Source organism: Sylvia atricapilla, chromosome 10, assembly GCF_009819655.1.
Source record: "Sylvia atricapilla isolate bSylAtr1 chromosome 10, bSylAtr1.pri, whole genome shotgun sequence".
Classification (NCBI taxonomy): Eukaryota; Metazoa; Chordata; class Aves; order Passeriformes; family Sylviidae; genus Sylvia; species Sylvia atricapilla.
In genome coordinates, this window is record NC_089149.1 from 11,879,319 (window position 1) to 11,901,599 (window position 22,281).

The following is a 22,281-nucleotide window of genomic DNA, read 5'->3' on the forward strand; positions in this document are numbered from 1 at the left end:
CCTCCCACATAATCATGACTTCGAAACGACGAGGCTTTGAGGCAAAGATGCTGAAAGAGGAATAAGAGCAGCCAAGAGCGCCGCCGCTCCCAGGCCGCGGAACGCCGCTGTCCCTCGCGGCCGGCAGGGCCTGCAGTGCCCGCCCGCGGCCGGCAGGGGCGCTGCGAGCGCGGGCTGGGCACGGGGCTCAGGCCGGGCGGCGGCGGGGCGCGCCCGGTAACGGCGGCACGGGCGGGCAGGGCGGCCTCGGGGACACCGTGCTGCCGGCCCACAGCGCGGCCTCGGGGATACCGTGCTGCCAGCCCACAGAGCGGCCACGGGGACACCGTGCTGCCAGCCCACAGTGCGGCCACAGACACACCGTGCTTCTAGCCCACAGTGCGGCCTCGGGGACACCGTGCTGCCAGCCCACAGTGCGGCCACGGGGACACCGTGCTGCCAGCCCACAGCGTGGCCAAGTCCCGGCACAGAGTGCACCACTGCCCGCCGCACCCCGCGATGGCTCCGCAATCCCCCGAGCACCAGAGAGCACCAGCAGCTACAAAACTGCCAAGCCCCGCATTCCCCTCTCCAAACGATTCCATTGGCGGGCACGGGGATATCAGCCATTTCCCTTGTAGGACTCATTCACCCACCACTCGTCTCCAGGCAGTCACCTCGTCCTGCTCCTTGTGTCTTCACGACGACAGTGGAGGAAAAATCACTGAGATTCACTAATTCACTAGGTGGGAGAGCCCTGGCTGCCAGGTCTCCAAAAGGATAGGCAGGGTATGTGCCATGTCCTGAAATCTCAGACAGCTTGTGCTGCCTAAACTGAGCAGCTCCTGGGAAGTCGAGAAGCAGGAGGGAAGGGCAAGTCGAGCAGGCTGTATCCTTCACTGTTTCACAAGGTCACTGAATTTGGTGCGATGCTGTTTGGCTCAGTTTTCCCCTGCCTACAAATTATTCCTCTCCCTGGATCTCCTGGCTCTCTCTGGCAGAAGCAGACCTCCAGTGTGGAGAGGTCTGACAGGAAAAACCCAAGCTGTCTTTTTGTCTGTCAGCTCTTTATTTCACTCTGCCATCAAAATTCCTCACTTTACTCCTGTATGTGCAGTGGCTGTTGGCCTTGAACCTGAACAAGCCTGACTGACGACTTTTATGATCCCTTCCAACTCTCAACCCATTCTATGATTCCACTCTTTGAGCTGCCGAAACACAGAGGGGCTAAAAGAATTCCAGGGGCAGCCAGGAGCCTTTGCCTCGCAGAGCTGTGGCCATTCTCACTTCAGCGACCAGATACCAGATGTTGATTCTAAAGCGTTCATAGTCCCAGCACCAGCTCAATCTCCCCCAGCCAGCAGGAAGGCAAAGTCAGGGTCTCTGCAGAGCTGGGGGTGAGGGATGTGAAGAATGAGCTGTGAGACACCAATGTTTCATCTCCCAGTGTATTGAGCCATACTATCTATTTCTTGGCACAAAGCTGATGTGTGGATCGTCTTGGAAGAAAACTGTTTGGGGGAAGTGTGACTTATTGTCCTTTATCTTGAGTATCTGCCTTATGTGTTTGGAGCCTGCATCCCACCTGTGAGACACACAATCCTGAGTTGCTTTTCTTACAGGCAACTGGCTGGACTGCAGGGACAGGTGAGGGCAGAAGAGCTGTCTGTGAGAGGCTGGATGGTTTTGTGTGCTCTGAAGAGGTTGTCCAGATTCAACCCCAGCCAGCAAGAAAGCACCAAGCAGCCACTCACTCCCTCCCCTGCCAGCGTCAGTTGAAGAGAAAAACCTGTGGCTTGAGAACAAGTTGGTTTAGCAGGTAAACCAAAAGTTGTGCAAGGAAGAAAGAAACCCCAATGAATATGTTCACTGCTTTTCAGCTATGTGGATCTGGTTCATATCAGATGATCAAAACTTGGGCTGAAGCCCCAACATCCTACAGCCCTGAGCCCAACTGCAGGGTCTCATATCACTGTCTTTCCTTTGTTTGCAGCTGGGTTAACATCAATCTAATCCATGCTTTTTGCTGCAAAGTCTTTTGCATTTACACGAGGCCATTTCAAATCCCTCTGCAGAATCCTCTGCCATTTGTGGTATGGACCGTTTGACTGGTACCCAAGGATGGCTTTAATCAGCAACCCGAGGTTTTGTTCTGCAAGATAATGTCCTGTGGAATGACAGGTTTAGTGCTCTTGCCATCACTGGGATGGAAGGCCAGCTGGGGACAGAGGCTCCCTGCAGGGAGGCGGCAGCTCGACCTCCTCGAGTACAAGATGAGATTTTTCCAGTCAACAGGTAGTCTCGGCATTCCGACTGGAAGCACAGCCTTTTTGGAGCGGGGGTCGAGTGTGATGGGACGGGCCGTCTCCGGAGAGGCGGTGGCAGTGAGCCCGGCAATAGTTGCGCAATTTCCTCTGCCATGAGCCCTGTAGCGGGAGCAGCGGGCCGGGAGAGACCGCGGCAGAAGCGGGACAGGCGCTGAGGTGAGCGGAGCTCGGGGGATGCGAGCGGGCGATTGGCAGCAGGATGCGGCCCCTCCAGGGTGCTGGCGGCGGCGGGCGCGGCTGTGCCGGGCGGCCCGAGGTGCCCCAGAGGCTGGGCACGGGCCGGGCCCCCAGGGCACCCCCGGCAGCAGCGGAGCCCCGAACGGGGCGCGGCCGGGAGGGCAGGGAGGGCACGGCGGGCGCGGCGGGCGGGCGGGGACAGCCGGGGACGGCGGCAGCAGCCGGACACCCGCCCGGCCCGGCCTCGGCCTCGGGAGGATGCGCTGGCGGGGAGCGGGGCCGTTCGGTGCCTGGCCCGGCACCGACACCCTCAGTGCCTGCGCTCCCGACAGCTGCCCGGGCACAGCCCTCGCCTCCCCGCTGCGCTCTGCCCTGCGCTGAGCCAGCCCGGCTACACCTGCTGCACGTCCTCACTGAACACTCCTGGGATGGGACAGCGCAATTGCCACCCCCAGCCCGGAGACCTCATCGCGATCAACCGGCCGGGTTACCAGCACTGGGCCCTCTACGTCGGGGATGGATATGTCATCCATGTGACAGGTACGGCCTGTGCCGCCGGGCAGGGTGCAAAGAGGGTGTTGGGATGCCCCAAGAGCCCTGTCTCACTCTCTTGTAAACGACTCACACTCCGTGCGGCAATGAGTAAATGGGATTTAATTGGAACTCATTAAAATTACAAAGCAAATGAGAGAACAGCACAGAAATCTCCATAGCACTCCTGGCCACTAGAGACTCAAGTCTTCGCCTTTTATACACTGAGATTGCATCAGCCTCGTCACCATTCATGTTCAGTCTCGTTGTGGCACCTCCCACAGCCCATAGCTTTGCCCATATATGTATACTTGGCTCCTCCCAGGGCCTGTCAATCATTTCTTCAGTGTCTTTTATTGGTGGAGTCCTTCTTGTATCCTGATTGGTGGTGCAATATCCTTCTCGTATCCTATTGGTGGTGCGATATCCTTCTCGTATCCTATTGGTGGTGTGATACCCTTCTGGTATCCTGATTGGTGGTGCAATATCCCTGTTGTATCCTGATTGGTGGTGTGATGTTACCCGGCCAGGCCTCCCAGTATCGAGTGTCTCCCATTCTCTGCCAGCTCTTTCAAGGGACAAGTGTCCGCCCTCCCGCACGTGTTTTCACAGCCCTGTCAGCCACAGCTGCCAGGCACTGACCACAAAAGGGGAGGATTGAGGAGGATTGAAGGGAGAACAGAAAAGGGTTCAAAACTATACTGGAACAACAAAAGTACATGTCAAAAGAACTGTAAAGCCCAACAAAACTTTTCCCCACCATACTCAACAACTCTTCCTCATTTGCCAATTCCCACACCTTATTCATAACACCTCCATGGGCTGCTGGTGGACTCTGCGTGTGGGTGGTTTTTCCAGGAGCAGTCAGAAACTCTCCTGAGACCCTGGAGGGGCCAGAGAGGGTCTGCCAGCCTGCCTTATCTCCTCCTTGACTTACCCAGGTGTCAATAGCGGATCCGTTGAGGGTAGAAGCTCATCAAAATTCGTAAGGGCCCAGGTGAAGAAGCAGCTTTTGAAGGACGTGGCTGGAAAAAATAAATGGCGTGTCAACAACAAGTATGATCGCTCCTACACTCCTTTCCCTGTTAAGTACATCATCCATCGTGCTGAGAGCTGCATTGACAGGAATGTGACATATAATGTTCTCAGCAGCAACTGTGAGCACTTTGTGACACTGCTCCGCTATGGAGTAGCACTCAGTGACCAGGTGAGTGACATGGGGTGAGCCCCTGGGTGCCTCCCAGAGCAGCTCCTGGCTGTTCTGAGCCGGGGACTGGGACACAGCCTGCAGCCTGCCTGGGGAAAGCCAAGCCCCAGGTGTGGGTCCAAACCAGTGCTGCCTCTGGCCTCCCCAGAGCCCCTGGACCTGCAGGGTCACAGTCGTCTGTCTGCACCCAGACAGTGCCCTCTTAGTGAGGGCCACCTCCTGGGGAAGAAACCTGGGTGTTACCCCTTCTGCTAATGTGGCACATGACTCTTCCTGATTTATTTATTCTGATTATCCCTCTCTTTCGTATATTATCATGCTGGGGGGTGTAAATACAGGTGCTCCTCATGTTTCCACTCTGTATTTTTCTTTCCCTTTTATAGGTCGAAAAAGCAGAAGATGGATTTATTTCAGCACTGGAAGCTCTCTTTTCGGCTGCAGCCGTTGTTGTTGGCGTAGCAGTGTCCGAGGCCTTATCCAAGTATTAGTGATGGGCTGTGTGGAAGAGCTCAGAGCAATGCAGTGGGAGTCCCTGGCCACAGCTGTCACTAGTCAGCTTTTGCTACACCTGACACAACGGCTGAGTATCCACTGTGTACACTTGGAGTAAATGTTAAATAAGCCATAATAAAATGTCAGAAATCCAAACTCATATTTCCTAAAATCCTCTTTTATCTATTTGAGGTTAGCTTCATGTGCAAGTTTAGCCTTGCTTCTCCCTGCCATCCCATTAGAAATAATAAGTCAATTCAAGGCGACCCCTGACAGCACTAGCCTGGTTGCCACATCTCCTTTTGTTTCACTGTCTGGGATGATTTTTGTGGTAGTCCACAAGCACTTACAAGCAAATTTTCCATTCCTTCCCCTCTCGGTCCTCCCCATACACTTCCCTTCAGTGGTTTTCTGAAGATCAATGCAGGCTTTCTACCACTATCCTGGTTTTATCAGCTACATCCTACAGGCTCTTTTTGTGAGTCATTGATTTTAGCCTTAGCTTTATGGAAAGATAACACAAAAGTATTGCTGTGGGCCTGAGTAGGTGGAAAAGCCCTGGTTGTCAGGACTGCAAAAGGACAAGTAAGGCATGTGCAGTGTCTTGGAGTCCCTGTCTGTGATACCTAAACTGAGCCGCTCCTGTGAGGTTGTGAGGTGGAAAGAAGGGAGCAGAGCATCCTAAACCTTGCTGGCAGGATGAGTCAACAGCCGCCAGGGGCTTCCTGGCAAATTCCTGACGCTGAGGAGAAAAGGAGGCAGAGCTAAATGGGTGCTAAAACCAAGGGAATTGCTCTTTGCTTTCTCCTAGGGGTGTTTGCAAAACAAGGATAAAACACAGAGAAGCATGTGCAGATTTCCCAGCTGATAATTCCTCTGTCCCATCTCAGCCTGGCTGCTTGCAGCTTCTTTGTGATCTTACTTGTCTTCTGTAGGGGATCAATGCTCTGTGAAATGGGTTTGGGATCTGCCTTTTAACAAAACTACTAAAAAAGTCAACTGTGCTGAGATTAAGCAAAACCCTGCCCTCTCATCCAGGAGCAAAAAGCTGCAATTGCAAGAGAGGTCTCAGTCAACGGAGGGGTAGGCAGGCTAAATCATCTCTTCAGGACTCAAACAGAAAAGGGAGGGAGGTTTTTTAAAGTGATATCATCACATTTTCTCCTTCTTCTCTAGGAATGGAAGTCAGGCAAGGTAAGGCTGCCAATCTCAGAGGAATTCTTTTTTGGTGTGTGTATTTCAAAATAAATACATCTGACCCTCATATGCTCTGTGCTCACAATACCACATACTTCTGAACTAAATCCACCACACCATCTTATGGAGGCACACATTTTTGAAACCAAGCTGCAGTCTCCCTTTTCAGATCTGCTTTCTTCTTTCTCAAGGAGGAGGTACACAAGCAGAGCATTTTGAAGTGGAGAGGGAGGAGCTTGTGAAGACCAACAATTGTTTTACATGCCAGTAACTGCTGTGGGTACAGAAAAATCCACAGCATCCCCTTCCTAGCAGCCTCCCTAGCCAGGGTTATTTTGAGTGAGGAACAGGATTCTGCAGAGTACGTCACTCCAGCTCACAGGTGGTGTAGATGGGCTTCCAGAAGAGCATTCACTTGGAAAAAACACAGGTCACAATGATGCAGATGAGAGAAGGTAGTAGTCACAGTTGCCAGTGTCTTTACTACGGTACCATTTCCCACTGGGCTGCTGGGGGACACACTGGTTTCCTGGAGAGCACTGTCTGAAAGGTAATTTCAGACAGCATTTTGTTCCTGCTCTCTCCAGGAAAAGGGAACTGCAAAACCAGCAATACCCTCTTCTTTCCAGCCCAGCCTTCTTTAATAACTAGGTATTAATTACAGGGTGAAAGACATACATTAAAGGAAAGAAAAAGAAAAAGAAAAAAAAAAAACAAATCCACAAAAAACAGATAATACAAAATGAAAAAAATATTTGCTTAGTTTTCTGGTCAAAATCTTGGCTCTCAGGTGGACAATGGCCTCAGTGCTTGAAAGACACAACTTTGAAGATATGAAGATGTATGCTGCAGCTGCCTGCACTGGCACACTTGCCCTGTGATGCATCTGTACAGAGGCAGGAAAACAGTCCTGCCTGAGTCCTGACATCCTCATTGAAATGCCTCCCCGGACCTCCTGCCCTGCTGTTTCATTTCTGTGTGATGATATGCTACTCATTTTTGTGTATATATATATATATACACATATGTGTATGTAAATATATATATATGTGAATAATACACAATACAGTGTATTATTGAATATGGAGAGAGTCTTTTTGCTTTTGACTAAAATGGGAACAAGCCAGCTTCTGATATCAGAGATGTTTTTCAAGCAAAGTTGAATTCCAGAAAAACCAGGCCAGAGGCTGTTTTATTCCCTGGTGGAGCTGTGTGGCCAGACCTTGGAGAGGACAGCGGGGTGGGGCAGAGGGGGCTGGGGATGGGCACAGGCACAGCCACGTGTCCTGCATTTTCAGATAGGCAGCACTCTGCCTGCTTCAGAGGAGGTATTTGGAAAACTCGTGTATGTTGACCCTCAGGCTTTGGCAATAAAAACTGTGCACCCAATGGTACTTCAGAACATCTTGCCACCACCAGCAGCCTCACAGCCATGGTGCAACCCCGTGAGGAATAGGAAGCTCAGGTCACCAGCTGGATCCCACTGAAGCCCTTACTAATTCACAGAACTTATGGGTTAATGTGGCATTTGAAAGTTTTTCCACCCTTCTCCCTGCAGATTCCAATGTCCCTTGAAACACTGAGGTCAGATGATTCGCTTCCAGCACACAGTACTAGCAGTGACAGGCAGACTTTCCCTTCATGCCAGGTTGAGATGTCTTTGGGTAGTGGGGATATGGACAAAGTTGGTGCCCCAGACTGTTGGCTGGGGAAGCTGTCCCCACATAATGACCCACCAGTGGACCCTGTTGGCCACCAGCCCTGGGATGAACCTTGCAGATTCACAGCATCTCACTTTGCTCTCTGCCCTTCACCCTCTATGGGTCTGTGCCCCCAAGACAGGCAGGGACTGGGGCAAGGGGGAGAGCTCAGAGTAAAGCCATACACAAATTTCCTTCACTCTTTCTTTTAATGTATCAGGTTTCTAGGGGACCATCACATACTGGTGATACACAATGGTAATTTCTCCTCAACTACCCCCTTTCACCTGCCTGAGACACTGACTTCTTTCTCAAGGGTTTTTTTGGGTTTTTTTCCCAGCTGTCCCAAAGCCCTGTTTTACAGCAAGTCCTCTTCTTGGGCCTCCACCAGCCAGCTAGGCAGCACTCAGACCCTTCTAGCTCCCTTTCTTCTTTTGGAAGAACTGGTTGTATCGTGGGGCTTTTTCCCCCAACTCTCAGGGTCCCTACAGTCAATCCACACCCTGACTGTAATTATACAGTTTTCCAGATCTTTGTTAAACTTGAAGCCCTGTATGTCCTTTCTCTCCTGCTGAGTGATACCAATAAAGATTAAAAAACCTATGGTGAGAACCATAAACTCATAAACAATGGGGATGCAGCACTGACCCAAAGCACCAGAATGGTACCAACAAACTGAATCAGGCCCTAAATGGTCAGGTGTTCACAGCAAAGGCAGCAGCTCAACCTTCGCTGCTCAAAACACAAAACACAAATCCTACTTACAGCTCTAGTACTGTGGATTTAGTGCTGCAGATGGTTTCTGTGTTCAAGATCTGTGTTTAGGCTTCCTCAGAAGAGTAGAAAACAGTTCAAATTCCATAGATAAATATTTTTGCCTTAAGGTATTGCAGAGCTACTTAACTACCTGTCATCTGCAGCAGTTTGTTTCTTTTGTTTTATTCTGCAGCTACAATTTTAATACCCAGATAACGCTGGTTTTGCTTTTACATTACTAATTTGCTCAACAGTTCTGGGAATCAAGCACATTTCTACACAAACAGGTAATTATCTTCACATACATTTGGTTAGAAGGCATTGCTACACCATTACTGTTGGCAGCATCTGGAATTGAAAATTTGTTAAGCAATGGCAGGCAAATCTATTCTGTGCTCACCATTATATTTTGCCTTTTCACGTGATTCCTCTTCTGTACCTGATCCAGAAATATTAGCTACCAAGGACAAAGCAGTCCTAACACCCCAAAAAATCCCCCCAGTACTGAAATTTGAGGGTCAAACCCAATTCAAACCCGCATTCTTCTACTTTTTTTACAGTTCCCGAGGAATAAAGTTTGGTTTATCAGCACCTGTGGGAGCTGTGCACTCCCACTCACAACCCAATACACCAAGCTCAGAGCAGGCAGCAGTGCCCTGTGAACAAACTCACCTGATCAGCTCCAGCAGACCCTGGAGGTTGAGGACTTGGGAGGTGAAAGATGAGGTCACAGACACCTCCTGTTCTAACAGTGATATCACTGCATGGATCACTTTCAAAGCCTGAAATCCATGGCAGTCACAAGATGGAAAAATATCCTTCCACCTCATAATTAATAAATCATGAACTGTTGCTTTTTCAGAAAGGTGTCATGTCATGTCATTATGGATATGCTTAAAATGCAATATCCATAATTAGTGAGAATCATGTTTGGGGGACAAAGCTTTCCTTTGGGGGACCTGGAGGAGCATCTTTGAGGTCAAAGCCCCAAACTATGCCAGGTTTTCAGCTCTGCTGGGCCGACAGACAACATCAGCCACTGTGCAGGAGTTGCTGGAGTTGGGGCTATTTGTAAATGTGGTATATACCCTGGCGTTTTCCTCTCAACCTCATTTGGTGCTGCCTTCTGTGCTGTGCTGGAGAGAGGCTCTGTCTGCATGAAGGGTGCTGGTACTCCAGATGCAAAGGGACACCTGTAAGGGAACTAGCAGAAAAGCAGCTGCAAAGGATGCAAAGCAGGATTGCTTGTGAAGAAAGGGAGGGTGGGGAAAGATCAACCTGGAGCAGCACTAGATGGGACAATCACACTTCAAGAAAATACATTATTGATTTGGTTCCAGAAGAAAACAAAAGGGAACTTTGCTTGAGTTCCAAAACCCTTCAACAAGGCTCAATTTCTAGCCAGAAGACATCCTGTCAAGGCACATTCACCATTATCTACAAGAAAAAACAGTGGGCTGCCTTGGCAGTATCTGTGTTTCCATTGCTCTGCTGAGGCAGGATTAGACCTCCCTGGTGGGTCTCTGACACTTGTAAAATGCTCTAATCTCAATTCAAAAACCTTGACATGGTTTTGTTCCCCTTTGGGTTTAGGTGTCCTCTGACTTCATATTTTCCCTGCTGTTCTCTACCTTGCCTGTTCTGTCAGAGGTGCTGAGAAGCCAGTGATCACCACATGGTCTGCAGCAGCCTTTAGAGCAGCCAGGCACTGTAAGGGCTCCCCAAGTGCAGAACAGAGGGTTGATGACAGCAGCAATAACACTGCTCAGCCTGAGGTTTCTTCTACATGAAATTCTGGCTAGAGAGTAGAAAATCTGAGAATCTGTCCCAGCACCAGCTGTTTTATAGACTGAGTGACAGGAGTTGAAGATCTCTGTGGCTAGAGGTGGTTATTTCACATTCCTGATGGTTCTGCTGAGCAAGGCCATTGCTGGCTGTGGAAGTGGCACATGGGGTTGGTGCTTTTCATTAAACTGGAATTGAGAAGGTGACCATGAAATAACTCCCCTGTGCGGCTGCTCACAGCATCACAGCCACCCCTGTCATCTGAGGTGTTACAAGATGCTGAAAGCAAGCTGTTCAGGTTAAACCTGAGGCTAGGTGGAAGCTTGCCTGGAGTTGTCAAAATGTGAAGTAAAGTTACAGCTGTTGACAGAAAAAACACTTTCTCCCAACACAACACCACTGACATGAAGTAAAATACAGGGACAAGCAATTGCATTGTTTTCTCTGAACCTACTTTTGGCAGCAAGATGTAGAAGTGCTTGACAATTATTTAAGAGGACTTTCCATTCATTGCAAAATGGTTTCAGACTTCTTTCCAAGGTGATCTCTACCTCAGTATTAGCATAAACCTACTAGAAATAAGACAACCTTTAGTTTCAGACTGAGGTTATAACATGCCATTTTACCTCCACTTTCTTAGCCTCCCTCCAGGAAACCAGGGACACAGCCTTCTGCAACATCCTTTTGTAAAATTTCACATGGAAATACTTGATTCTTTACACATTTTCACACATACCAGCCTGCTGATAGTCACAGGCTGCTAGCTCAGACACTGAAACTTGGCCCAGCAAATTGTCACACAGACAAGTGTGTTTAACTGCATTAATTCTGCACATTTCAAGCATGACTGAGGTGGCCACTGCATCTGCAAAGCCTTGCCAGGTATTTGTGTAGTAATGTCACAAATCCTGAGGAAAGAACCATGCTACTAATGATTTTTCCCTAAGGAATAGTTCCTACCACACTTCCATATACCCCACGTTAGATACAAACTTGTCCCCAGGTTTCCTCTGTTCCTCAGAGCTACTTCTGAATCCCCAGCAAGGAAAGAGTTATTAGGCATTATAAGCATTCAATTCCCCCTGGCACTCAAAAGCAGCCATCCCTGGCTGTGCTTACACAGGGAGCAGCTGTGTTTGCCGTGCGTTTTCCTGCCGATCACCAGGCAATGGAAGCTGGAATGAAAGCCTCCAGTTTGTTTGCTTCAATGAGCCTGACTTTGCTGCCTGTTAGTAGTAAATCACATGAACGAAGAAATTGCTTTTATGCTTATGTGTTAGTGTAAGAATTCTTTTAAATACTAAATTTTCGATTTTCTGATCATTCCTGTGCTTCTAAAAGCAAGGAGTTCCTTTTACCTGCAACATTTTTCTGCACATACTTTCTACTACACACTGCAATCACAGCTTTACAGTGCAGTACCATATGATTCATTAACTGCAATCAATAGAGGAGCAATCTAGATAGGAGAAGAGGAGCTATTGAGAAACCTAGGAAAGTAGAACATAATTCTGAAGACATATTTCTTGCCGCTGTTTGCTTGTTTGGATGTTTGTGTCATTAGGTGTCATGTGGTTCTAAACGAAATCTTTCTATTGTCTATTAAAACTGTTTTCACAGAATTAATAGGGTTGGAAGGGAGTCTAGAGATCATGCAGTCCAACCTCCCTGCCAGGCAGGGTTACCTGGAGCAGGTGAAACAGGAACCATCCATGTGGGTTGTGAACATCTCCAGAGAAGGAGAACTCCATGACCTCCCTGGGCAGCTCTTCCAGTGCTCTGCTGCCCTCAATAGAAAGTTCTCCCTCATATTGAGGTGGAACTGTCTGTGTTTTAGTTTGTGGCCACTACTGTCACTGGGCACCACTGAAAAGAGTGTGGCGCCTTTCTCTTGATATCCACCTTTGAGATATTTAAAATATTAATAATGAGATTTCTTTTCACTTTTCCCCAGACTAAACAAGCCCAGCTCCCACAGTTTCTCCTCATAAGAGAGATACTTCAGACCCTAGATCATCTTTGTGGCCCTTTCTGGACCACAAGGAGCTCAGGTAGCTCCTTGTCCTTCTGGCACTGAGGAGGCTTTCACTTCTTTGCAAGTCAGTGACACCTAAAATAACAAACCAAGGAGTCACAAGTCATTGGTTCTGTGTTTGCTTGGAATTATTTTGAGGTATTAAGTGAATCATAGGAGTGACCTGAGTTTCAAATTTGCAGAGAAATTTGAGTACAAGCATTTAATATTCTTGATAGATAAAAAACAAAACCCTGTGCTTATTTGCAGCAAGAGGACAGAAACTTTGGCTGAAGAATTCATATAAATTATCCTTAATAACAGTAATTTGCATGTCCACAGTGAGTTTTGCTCTGCTCAGATTTAAAGCCTTTACAAGCTGGGTCAGTAACTCAATGTTGAATTTACACAGCAATAAATTAGGAGGAAATTTAGGAACTTGTACAGCACAACACACTTGATGTGACACATGCAATTACCGTGATCCTACATCTGCTCTGGATATTTTGACATATCAATATTATTTATGCACTAAATCTTCAGCAGATGCAAGTCAGCTAAGAGATAAAGAGCAGCTGAACTTCAGGCTGTGCATCTCTCTAGCTGTTGGGCTCTGTGCATCTTGAACTTACAAGCAATGAAAACTTGTTTGTAGAATTAACTAATGACACTTAATGAGCCCAAGGCTTGTTTGCAGGAGGAGTCATATACATGCAGTTGCAGTGGGACCAGTGGAAATCCTTTTAGTGTTTCAGCCCTGACATAAGCTCTGATTAAAGTTTTTAAAAAACACCATAAAGTTTTTCTTTTTGTGAGTATAGAAACTCCACATGAGTGTCTTGTCTGCAAAAGCTGGACAATATTTCTGGGTGGTACATGTTGTACTGTTCCTCCAAGATCTTCTGTGAAACAATGACTGTTCTCCACAGCCCAGAAGAAAAATGGGAATTGAGGTAGGATTGCTATTCCTCCCACAGGAGCCCAGAAGAGGTCAGGAAAGTGAGATTATCTGGGTTATCCGAACCAATTCTATCCTGAACTTTGTGTCTTTCTTGATAAAGTGATTTATTAATAACAGGTGACTGTTTTGTTTTTGACAATTTCACATTCTGTCTTCTGGCTGTATAATCAGGCCAACCACTGGTTTCAAGTTTATGAACCATCATCTCAGCATACTTCCCAGGAATTCCCAGGAATCAGGAATTTCTTTATATTTCACTTGTTTTCCAGTCTTTGTCCCAGCCTTTCTCTTAATAAGCATATAATAATGCAATATTTCTGAATCTACAGTTCTGGAAACGGCAAATTAAGATTTGATGAATTACAGTGACATTGTCATGGGAACAGAGCAAACTTGGAAACAAGACTGATTTCATCGTTGCCATAGCATTGTCTTCCTGGTATTGTTACAAGAAATCCTGCTCCTTCTTGGAAGAAGCTGGTTGGGTCTATGTTTTCAGCTGTCAGAACACAGAGCTTCCCAGAGGCCTTTGAAGAATAAGTCCATGGTGTGGTCTGATCATCTACTTTCAGCAGGCAGCTCTCCCTCCCCTGCCTTGCACTCCAGTGTTTCTAAAATTAGGAGAGGAAATGCAAGAGCCCTGAGTCACTCAAAACCTTTTCAGATCCAGGGGATTCCCCTGAATCTCCTTATCCAGAACAACCAGTGGATGACAGGTCTCCATGCCTTCACATACAGTTCTCCAGGCAGAGGATGGAAACCCAGGGATTTTCTGAAACTTGAATTTTCTGAAACTATATTGTTAGTGGGACTGCTTTTAAGAGGGCCAAAAAGTACTCAATGATTAATTCTCATGAGTTCACCTTGACGTGAAGTAACTGAGATGGGAAAACACTCTAATGGGCTGGGACAGGTGTCTTATTTAACAATTGTTGTTTGAGCAGAAACAGCCCTACTGGAGAGGAAACAACTCACAGCAGAGATCTCAAAAAATCCTGGCAATGTGCCCTTGGAGAAGGGTTGTGATGCTGCCTTATGGAAAGGGAGTGCATCTGCTCGGGCTGGTGCTGCTCACTCACAGGGCTGGATCAGCACTGTTAGCTGCTCCCAGTCACCCTGGGAGCAATTTGAAAGCCTTGAAGAGCCCCAGCTTCACTTCCAGCAATAGATTTTATATCTGCATAGCCACAGGCACCTTGTCTCTCTCACCTTGGTGTTAAAAATGGGTAAATTGATTAGCCCCTATTGACACCTTGCCTCAGCATAACTCAAAAATTCATGCCCCAGTTTCTTTTTATGAAAGAAGCTTCTTTCTGTTTCTTTCTTTTCTTTTTCAGCCCAGCCTTGAGGTTTATTCCCTCCTGGGCATGCAGTTCAGATTGAAGACATGCAAGGCTGGGCTGGGTGAAGACCCTGTAATTTCATCATGGAAGTTATTTATCAGAGTCCTCTTCATACACACACATTCGCCATAATAAACTGCTGGCTGACAAAGTGTGTCTGCCGGACCACAATATGGCCCATCACCATTTAGCCTGGCCTGTTAAGGAGAATTTTAAATAGTTTTATTTATCTTTGATCACCACTAGCATCCCCTGTTACTAGCACAGGCACAGTGAAATTAATCTGGAAGCAAGCAGCTCTATTAAAACGCACAATGAATCCAGACCTGTTATGCCTCTGGGCTATCAAAGCCTCTTCTGTCTCCAGCACATTATACCTTGTTCTCAGCCTGATCATAATTGGCTTATTAATTAATTAATACTTCAGAGACACCGTGAAGCTGCTAAACATCACATAAAACCAACAAATATTTATATCTCATAAAATAGGATAATTTTTAAGTAGAATTTAATTCCTTTACTGCCTCACAGTTTTGAGCTTAGCTGACAGCTAGTTTTACAATACATTTAAAAATGTGAACATTTAGGAAAGAGTAATTATGCAAATAGATTAATGAGAGCCATGCACACAGCAGTAGCTCCTCCTTGTGTTCTTGGCAAGAGGTGACCAGCACATTCCACGCTGGATGCACATTGGAAACTTCTGCAAAAAGAGCTTTACCTTGTGGTACCTTACAGAGGATGTTTTTAATTACATTGATTTATTCTGACACATGCATCCAGTTTTGTTCTGCTGCTTATGTGAGACACTGCCTGCAAAGGTATCTTGGTGAAAATCACTCTGGCACTGCTGGAACTGCCTTTTGGTGGGCATTGAGCATGTTCAACATGCACCTCCTCAGTGGGGCTTCCCCAGAGCACTGGAGGAGGGCCAAGAAGATATTGTACTACGTGCCTGCAGTCTGGTCCCACTGGAGAAATATTTTATTAGTTGACACTTATTAATTTCATCTCATTAATTTGCATCAGATAGTAATTTCCTCTCTGCTTTCTTAAGAAGTATTGGGAATGTGATTATTCTCCTATTGCAATGAATTTCTTCTTTCATTCATTATGGCATAATTATCTCTGTGGTGTTGAAGTATCTGGTGTACTAACAACTACTAATTATCCTGGGAATAGATATGGGATGTATGATTTGTCCAGGCCACTGGAAAAGATGAACATTTTGAGTTCAGCATCACACGCGCTGAAGTACTGAAGTCTATTATTGTATTTTGTAGTATGAATTAAATAGTACAATTTTGAATATAGTCAATTCTTGTGGTTATATGGTTATTCCTTTAGGATTTCAATGGTCTTTAGGCTTGGAATTGAGATGTAGCCTGCCAGGGTTTAGGGAGGTCCCTAAAGACACTTTGCAGCTCTGATCTGTGGTCTCATGGATTTTGCAGAAGGTAGGTGATATTTGACAAGCACAAAAATCAGCAAGACTTAATTTCAACAGAAGGACCATTATCCTAACATTTACAAGATGAAAGGTTTATTGACTAGATGAAGAATATTTATTAACTGTGCTGAGAATGACATAATTGAACAGCCCTGTGCATATTCTCCTAACGCCCTCAGGGTAATTAAAAGCACTCAGGCTGCTGCTGAGTTCTGTTTGCCTTGAATTAGCAGCCTCCTTTGTGGCTACATCTGCCACAGCAGTGCCCAGGTGTCTTCTTCAGAGGGACAGAGCCGAGCAGGAAGCAGGGACACCCATTGCACTCTGCCTCCCCAAACACACCCAGGTATCTCTCTTGAGATAAGGGTTGACAAGGAAGGAAAAAAAATGACAAGGTAGTTAACTGTAGAGGTCCAGAACCATTCCAGGCCAGGACATGGCAGAGAGAAGAGCAGGTCATTTCCTTCTCTTGCCTACTCCCACCCATGGTATGATAGGTTTTTCTGAACATTGTATGTGAGGAGGTTGGGTCGCATTTTGTCCCTGAACCAAGTTTATGCCTTGTAGTGTCTTGTTGTTTAGGGCTAACACTGGCCTCTCTGTTCTGTGTGCTTGAGCTGAACTGCTGCAACATCAGAATCCAAAACCTAAAAAAATACATACTCAGTGTATTTGAGTGTTTTCACTTGCTATTCCTAACAGTATATTAATGCTACTTGTTTTAAATGTCGATAAGAAAGGCATCTTACACAATGGCAGTGTCCAAAAGCTTAAGACAACTGTGAATTATTCAAGTCACAGTTTTTCTCTCTCCTGCTGCAAACTACACTAAGAAATAGTAAATAATTTGCTGACAGAACAGGTAGAGACACCTCCCTTTCAGAGAACCTCAGCATTTTTATTTCCAGTGCTGCACCTGAGAACATCCCTTCATTCGCAATGCAGCTTACATCAATCAGGACAGCATCACAGGGCAGACAGAACCTTTTTTCCACCTAAAAGAAATGTGTCTCCAGGGACTAAGTAACAAGATTCCTTTAGAACAACACAAAAATGAACTTTACTTGTGCACAAGTTTGGGGCAGTTAAATAAAGTCTCAAGACGCCAGTAATCTTCTTCACTCTATTATTTTAAACCAGTGCTTTTTAGAAATAATACTGGCTGAAAAACAACAGCTCAAAGATTGGCTCTTTAAGCCTCTCTTTCCAAGTGAGCATCTTTAGCTTCATTTGCTAGTGTCCATAAAACACCCTGACCAGGAAAACCTACCCAGGGCCTTTACATCTCCCACCACCCTAACTATTGTTCATCTCAATGCCTTTGGGAGGTAAAAAGAGCTGTAACCCCTATTTTAGGGGTGAGGAACTGAGGCTGGGAAAGAAAGCACATACCTCAATGGGAGCTAATGTGTCTAGACACCTTAAAAACCAGTTGCAAACTGCTTGACAAGATTGTGTAATCAGCCTATAGCAGAGCCAGGCAGCAGGTCTTGGAAGGCCAGAATTGTTATCTAATTGCTTGTTTGTGAAATTAAATTTCCAAGCTGTTCTTGACTCTTAACACAAATTACTGGCTTCACCTGTGTAATGACAGATGCTGCAGATACAGATGCATCATTACTGCATCATACAGGCTGTGTCCACACTTCTTGCTGCCCTGCCCACCTCACCTCCCTCTGCCCCATTCCTTCTTTGCTGTGCAATTCCAGATACACTTCAACATATTAGTTCATTATACAGGCTGATGACAATAAGATACAGGTGACTCACCCCTCTCTTGTGCAGATGGTAACCTCAACTATGTTTTGCACCCCAGTGAGGTGATGCAGCTTGGGAGGCTCCTTTGGATGGGAAAGTGGCTGCAACATTGAGACACCAGTAGTCAACATGAAACAGAGGGTTACAATTTGGTGGCCATGCTAACAGCACTGGAACTCGGGAGGCTTCACATCACTCACTAAAAGTCAGGATGTGAGTTTATTGAGTTAACATAGAACAAGCTGTGGTGAGAACATGGATGCAACTTTCTGTTTGATTCCAATTCATGCCCCTATATCTCCCTTGGCCTTCAAGGAGCAATTCCTGCTTCATGCCAGAGTCAGCCCCCCCTTAACTGTAGCATTGTTATCGGCAGTCCCTTAGTAGAAGGTTTATTTGTGCTCAACAGTTGCAGGATATCAACAGAACCACTAAGTTGTAAAGACTATTGTTACAAAACTGCCACTGAAAGAAGAAACACAGAAATTCTAATTTAGTTGGGTGTCTGAGCTTTGCCTGTTATTGCAATCTAATTCATACAACTGGATCTCCTAAGATAATGATGAAATTAATTGTCATTGCAAGGCCATTAGAGAGAATGCCTTATCTTGATTTAAAAGTTGCAATTGCAAAATTATGGACACCAGTACTTTAAGTACAAAGGTACATTGGCATCTCTGAGCACTTGTTCAGAGTGCTACTTCTCCTACAGATATTGGAGATACAAAAACATCATATGCACCCAACACACTTCTGATGGCAAAAGCTCCAGCTCTTCACACGGCCTTTGCCAAGATCAGTGAGAGGCAGCAATAGAAGCGGTCCTGGGCAGCACTCCACAGACAGCACTTCATCTTCTCCAGGAACCTCTCAAAAGGCTGAATCTTTCTCCCCAGTAATTCAGCCCAGGAACAATGATTTTAGCAGTGAATTTGGAGGGACCATAAGCTGTGCCTGGCTCTAAGCAGCACGTAATCATTACAAACAGGTCAGTGCACCCCAGAGCTGCCATCCCTTCAAGCCTTCTACCACCTCTAATCACATCATGCTGTCTTCAGGAGCTGCTATTCTCAGTGTTGGTCTCTAACCCTTATGTCTTCCTGAAGATTAGTTGTTGGGGAAGATGAATCAGGGAAACCTTATAAATATGATTGCTTAGCAAAAGATTCTGAAAATATGAAACCTATAATCGGGATAGAAATGAAAGCTTACTTTGAGTTGTAGGATACTAAGTCTTAGTTACTATATAACCTGAAAACAATGGTCTAGCTAGCTGAAGGAGAATCCCTTTTGATTGAACAATACCTTTCTGCTGGCTAAGGGATCCAAAGGTCAATGTAGCAAACCAGAAGTTTAAAGAGTAGTTTTTAGAGTTTAGAATATAACACAGTATGGTAATATAGTAGTTCTTATAGGCTGTATGTAGATTCTATAGGATTTTGTGTCTTGTGTTGGTTGGTCACTGAGAATTAGAATATTCATCACAAAAGGAGACATAATGTATTGTAACAGTGACCTCGCTCTCTTACCGTTCCTCTTCCCCCTACTCTTGCTCTCTCCTGCTGTCTTCCCCCCTGCCACTTTGCTCTCTTGCTCCCTTCTCACTTAGCCCACGCCCTCCTGTTCTTTCTCCCTCTATCATTGGGACTTCCCTTCAGCCAAGGCTGGTGACTGAAGGCAAGGCCTTTTTACCCACGACCCTTGCAATAAACCCACATATTTTAGAATATACAGATTGGCAGAATTCCTTGTCCCAGCCGTCCATGAATTCGCCTACAATTAGTAAAACATTCATCAGGAGTCAGGAATCCCCTTGCCTGGCTGGCAATGCTGTGCCTGAGGCACCCCAGCACACAGTTGCTCCAGTTGAATAGATTCCTAAGTTGAACAACATATCAGCTTACTGTCTGTAAATAGGTCTGTAACTATGTAAGCTGTAGAAAATGCTGACAGACAATTCCTCTTTGGCAGCAACTACGCTGGAAACTGAAAGTCAAATTTTCATGACTGTAAGTCAAGTAATTTCCCAGCACAGCCATCTAACAGAGGTGACATTTCTGATTTTATGTAACTGCTACTCAGGAGACAGTACTCAAACAGAAGTGAGGGAGAAGACTGAATTAGCAAAAAAGTCTTTGATGTTTTATAATTTAAGAAAGTCCCTGTGAATATGATATTTATTTGGAAAAAAGAAAACTTAATGGTCTGTGAGGTCAGCAGTAATCAGCCTCAGGCTACTACTAAAATGATGGTTTGATTTCCATACTTTTAGTTACTCTACATTCCGTCAGCCTTATAACAATAGCCATCACTCACTTTTATGTTTTATAATAAAACAGACCACAAGCTCCACAGATATCTGAGAGCATAATTTTGGTTATTGTGATACCTAAATAACAGCAAAAGGTTTAGATGAAGTTTTTGAGAGATCTACTCACCACTCAGATTCTCTGAAGTAGTAACAGACTATTCTGTAGAGCTAGTGGAACTAAAATAGCCAGTGAAAGTGTTTTCTGCATCGGGTTTGGAACTAAAATGAATAATTCATCTTACAAATTTGGTCCCTCATTGAAAATTTAATGCATTCTTCAACATTCACTAGAACAACGAGACAGAACTAAATCAGGGTTCCAGTCCTTCTACACTGAAGCTGTACCTGGACTGAACTACCACAAGCTTATGAGGACCAGTCTGCCTCCAGGCACTACCATTAGTATTTCAAACATGAAGTTTCAGCCTTGGATGGAAGTGTGAAGTCAAATTAAATAAACTTTTCAGGTTACCACACTGGAGTTCTCTTCAAAACATCTTTCCAGAGGGCACTGAAAGGTTGGTAACATCAAATCTAACCAATTTAAAGAGCCCTGGAACTTTTCATGAATTTTGTAGGGTTTCAAACATATTTCACTAAAAATTCAGGCACGTACTAGTAGAGTCCCAGCATTCATAGGTGTCTCCCATTTTAAAGACACTCATGTAGCATCCATAGCCCAGAAAAGTGAACACAGATGGCACAACAATATCCTGTATGCAGAAACACATGCCTGGCATTTCTATATGCAAACTCAGCAAGTAACTATCCATAACTGTTTCCCCTCTTATCCACAAGATGTGTTTGTTCTGCCTTCTGTAGGGGAAGATCAGTCTTGCAGTGTGTCCTTATTTATGAAGGGAAAAAATCCATCCTGTGTCTATGTTGTAAGAGAAAAGGAAGTTATGAGGTTAAAAAAAGCAATTAAAAATAGCAATTTTGCAAATATTTCACTCTGTTCTAAAACACAGCTGTGCTTTACTCTGCTGTTGAGGCCACAAGCAAGCCCAGCAGCAGCAGCAGTTCTCTGGTGATCTGTAGTGTCCAGACTACACTCCAGGTGTAGCACTCCAGGTCTGTGTTGCTGCTCAGTCAGGAGGCAAGATGTCCCTATCCACAGGAATAGTTCTGTCAGGAATAAGGGCCAACATCAGAGGAGGAGGAGATCATTCTTTGACAGTACTGCTCTCCAAGAAGAGACACAGTCATCATAAAGGAAATATTTAGCTGTTACAAGTATGCAGCACCTCCTTAGCTTCCTATTATTCACTGCAACTTTCTGCCAGGAATGTGTGCTAATAGCCAAAAAAGATGTTCACCAGCTTTCCACCCAAATCAGCTGGGTGAAATCTTCCTAATTGTCCCCCAAGTGCTGGTGTGACTCACTGACCTTTTTGAAAAGGATCAGAGGTCAAAGTGGCAGAGGTGATTACAGCGCTTACTGGCAGAGGTATTGTAATTTAAACATTACTTAGCATTTGAATTCTCTTCTCTTGCAGGTAAGGCTGTATTTCAGCAGCAGTCAAGCAGGTCTTTATCTCCTCCAACCCAACAATTACCACAGGTTTATCAAGACTTGATACTTTTATAGCGTCAGTGGTATCTAAATATAAATCACATGGCCGGTCTGCAATGCTACTGCTGCTAATACTGTATCACATATAGCAACGTATTAGTTTCATGGGGGGGTTCATAACAGGACAGTAAATTCTGTCTTCAGAGAAATGTTACTGTATCTAAAAGACAGGCTGTCAGGAGTAACTCCACTAACCTGCTCTTTAGTGCCTGAAGCTGCAAGGAACGCAGAGAGAATCTAGCCTTCCCCTTCCAGTGGCCTTTGCTGTGAACTGGGAACCCACGAAAGCTTTGGAGACACTTCTAGGACTTAATATGAAATATTTCTAGTTTGTGTCAAGTCCTGTGGCTTTGTGACAGGCATTTACCATTAGGCATACTGCTGAAGGTAGGAAGGTATTTATTCCATTTGCTATGTCAAACTTGTCAAAAACAGAGGATAAAATTGCTTTGAGTCAAATAAATGTTTTGTTCAAGTTGAAATACTATTTGGTTGAGTTTGTTGGGGGGCATTGTTTGGTATTTTTTTTGTGGGTTGTTTTGTTTTGTTTTTTCTTAGCTATTGTTTCTTTATTTTCTTAGTTATTTTTCAATTCAGGCTAGAATATTTTTAGACTCTACTTTAGTGCAGATATATTGACTCAAAACAGTTAATGATTTCTTCTGGTTTGCTCTTTGTTTCCCAAGCTGCTTTTTCAAGGCTAAAACTCAAAGAAGT

The 22,281-nt window shown here is 45.4% G+C and overlaps 1 protein-coding gene across 1 annotated transcript; it reads left to right on the forward strand.

Annotated features, from left to right (window-relative positions):
• Positions 1-2,414: 2,414 nt before the first annotated feature.
• LOC136365486 (phospholipase A and acyltransferase 1-like) lies at positions 2,415-4,873 on the forward strand. The gene is made up of 4 exons (XM_066325987.1): positions 2,415-2,462; positions 2,816-3,023; positions 3,956-4,221; positions 4,605-4,873. Exons 2-4 carry the CDS (start codon positions 2,912-2,914, stop codon positions 4,707-4,709), a joined length of 483 nt encoding a protein of 160 aa, XP_066182084.1. The 5' UTR covers positions 2,415-2,462; positions 2,816-2,911; the 3' UTR covers positions 4,710-4,873.
• The last annotated feature ends 17,408 nt before the right edge of the window (positions 4,874-22,281 follow it).

Bases quoted from the DNA above. Each gene is read 5' to 3' on its own strand.
- LOC136365486 (XM_066325987.1), top strand. From the start codon at position 2,912: ATGGGACAGCGCAATTGCCACCCCCAGCCCGGAGACCTCATCGCGATC. The intron at 3,024-3,955 runs GTACGGCCTGTG...TGACTTACCCAG, and splicing joins ATATGTCATCCATGTGACAG to GTGTCAATAGCGGATCCGTT. The intron at 4,222-4,604 runs GTGAGTGACATG...TCCCTTTTATAG, and splicing joins GAGTAGCACTCAGTGACCAG to GTCGAAAAAGCAGAAGATGG.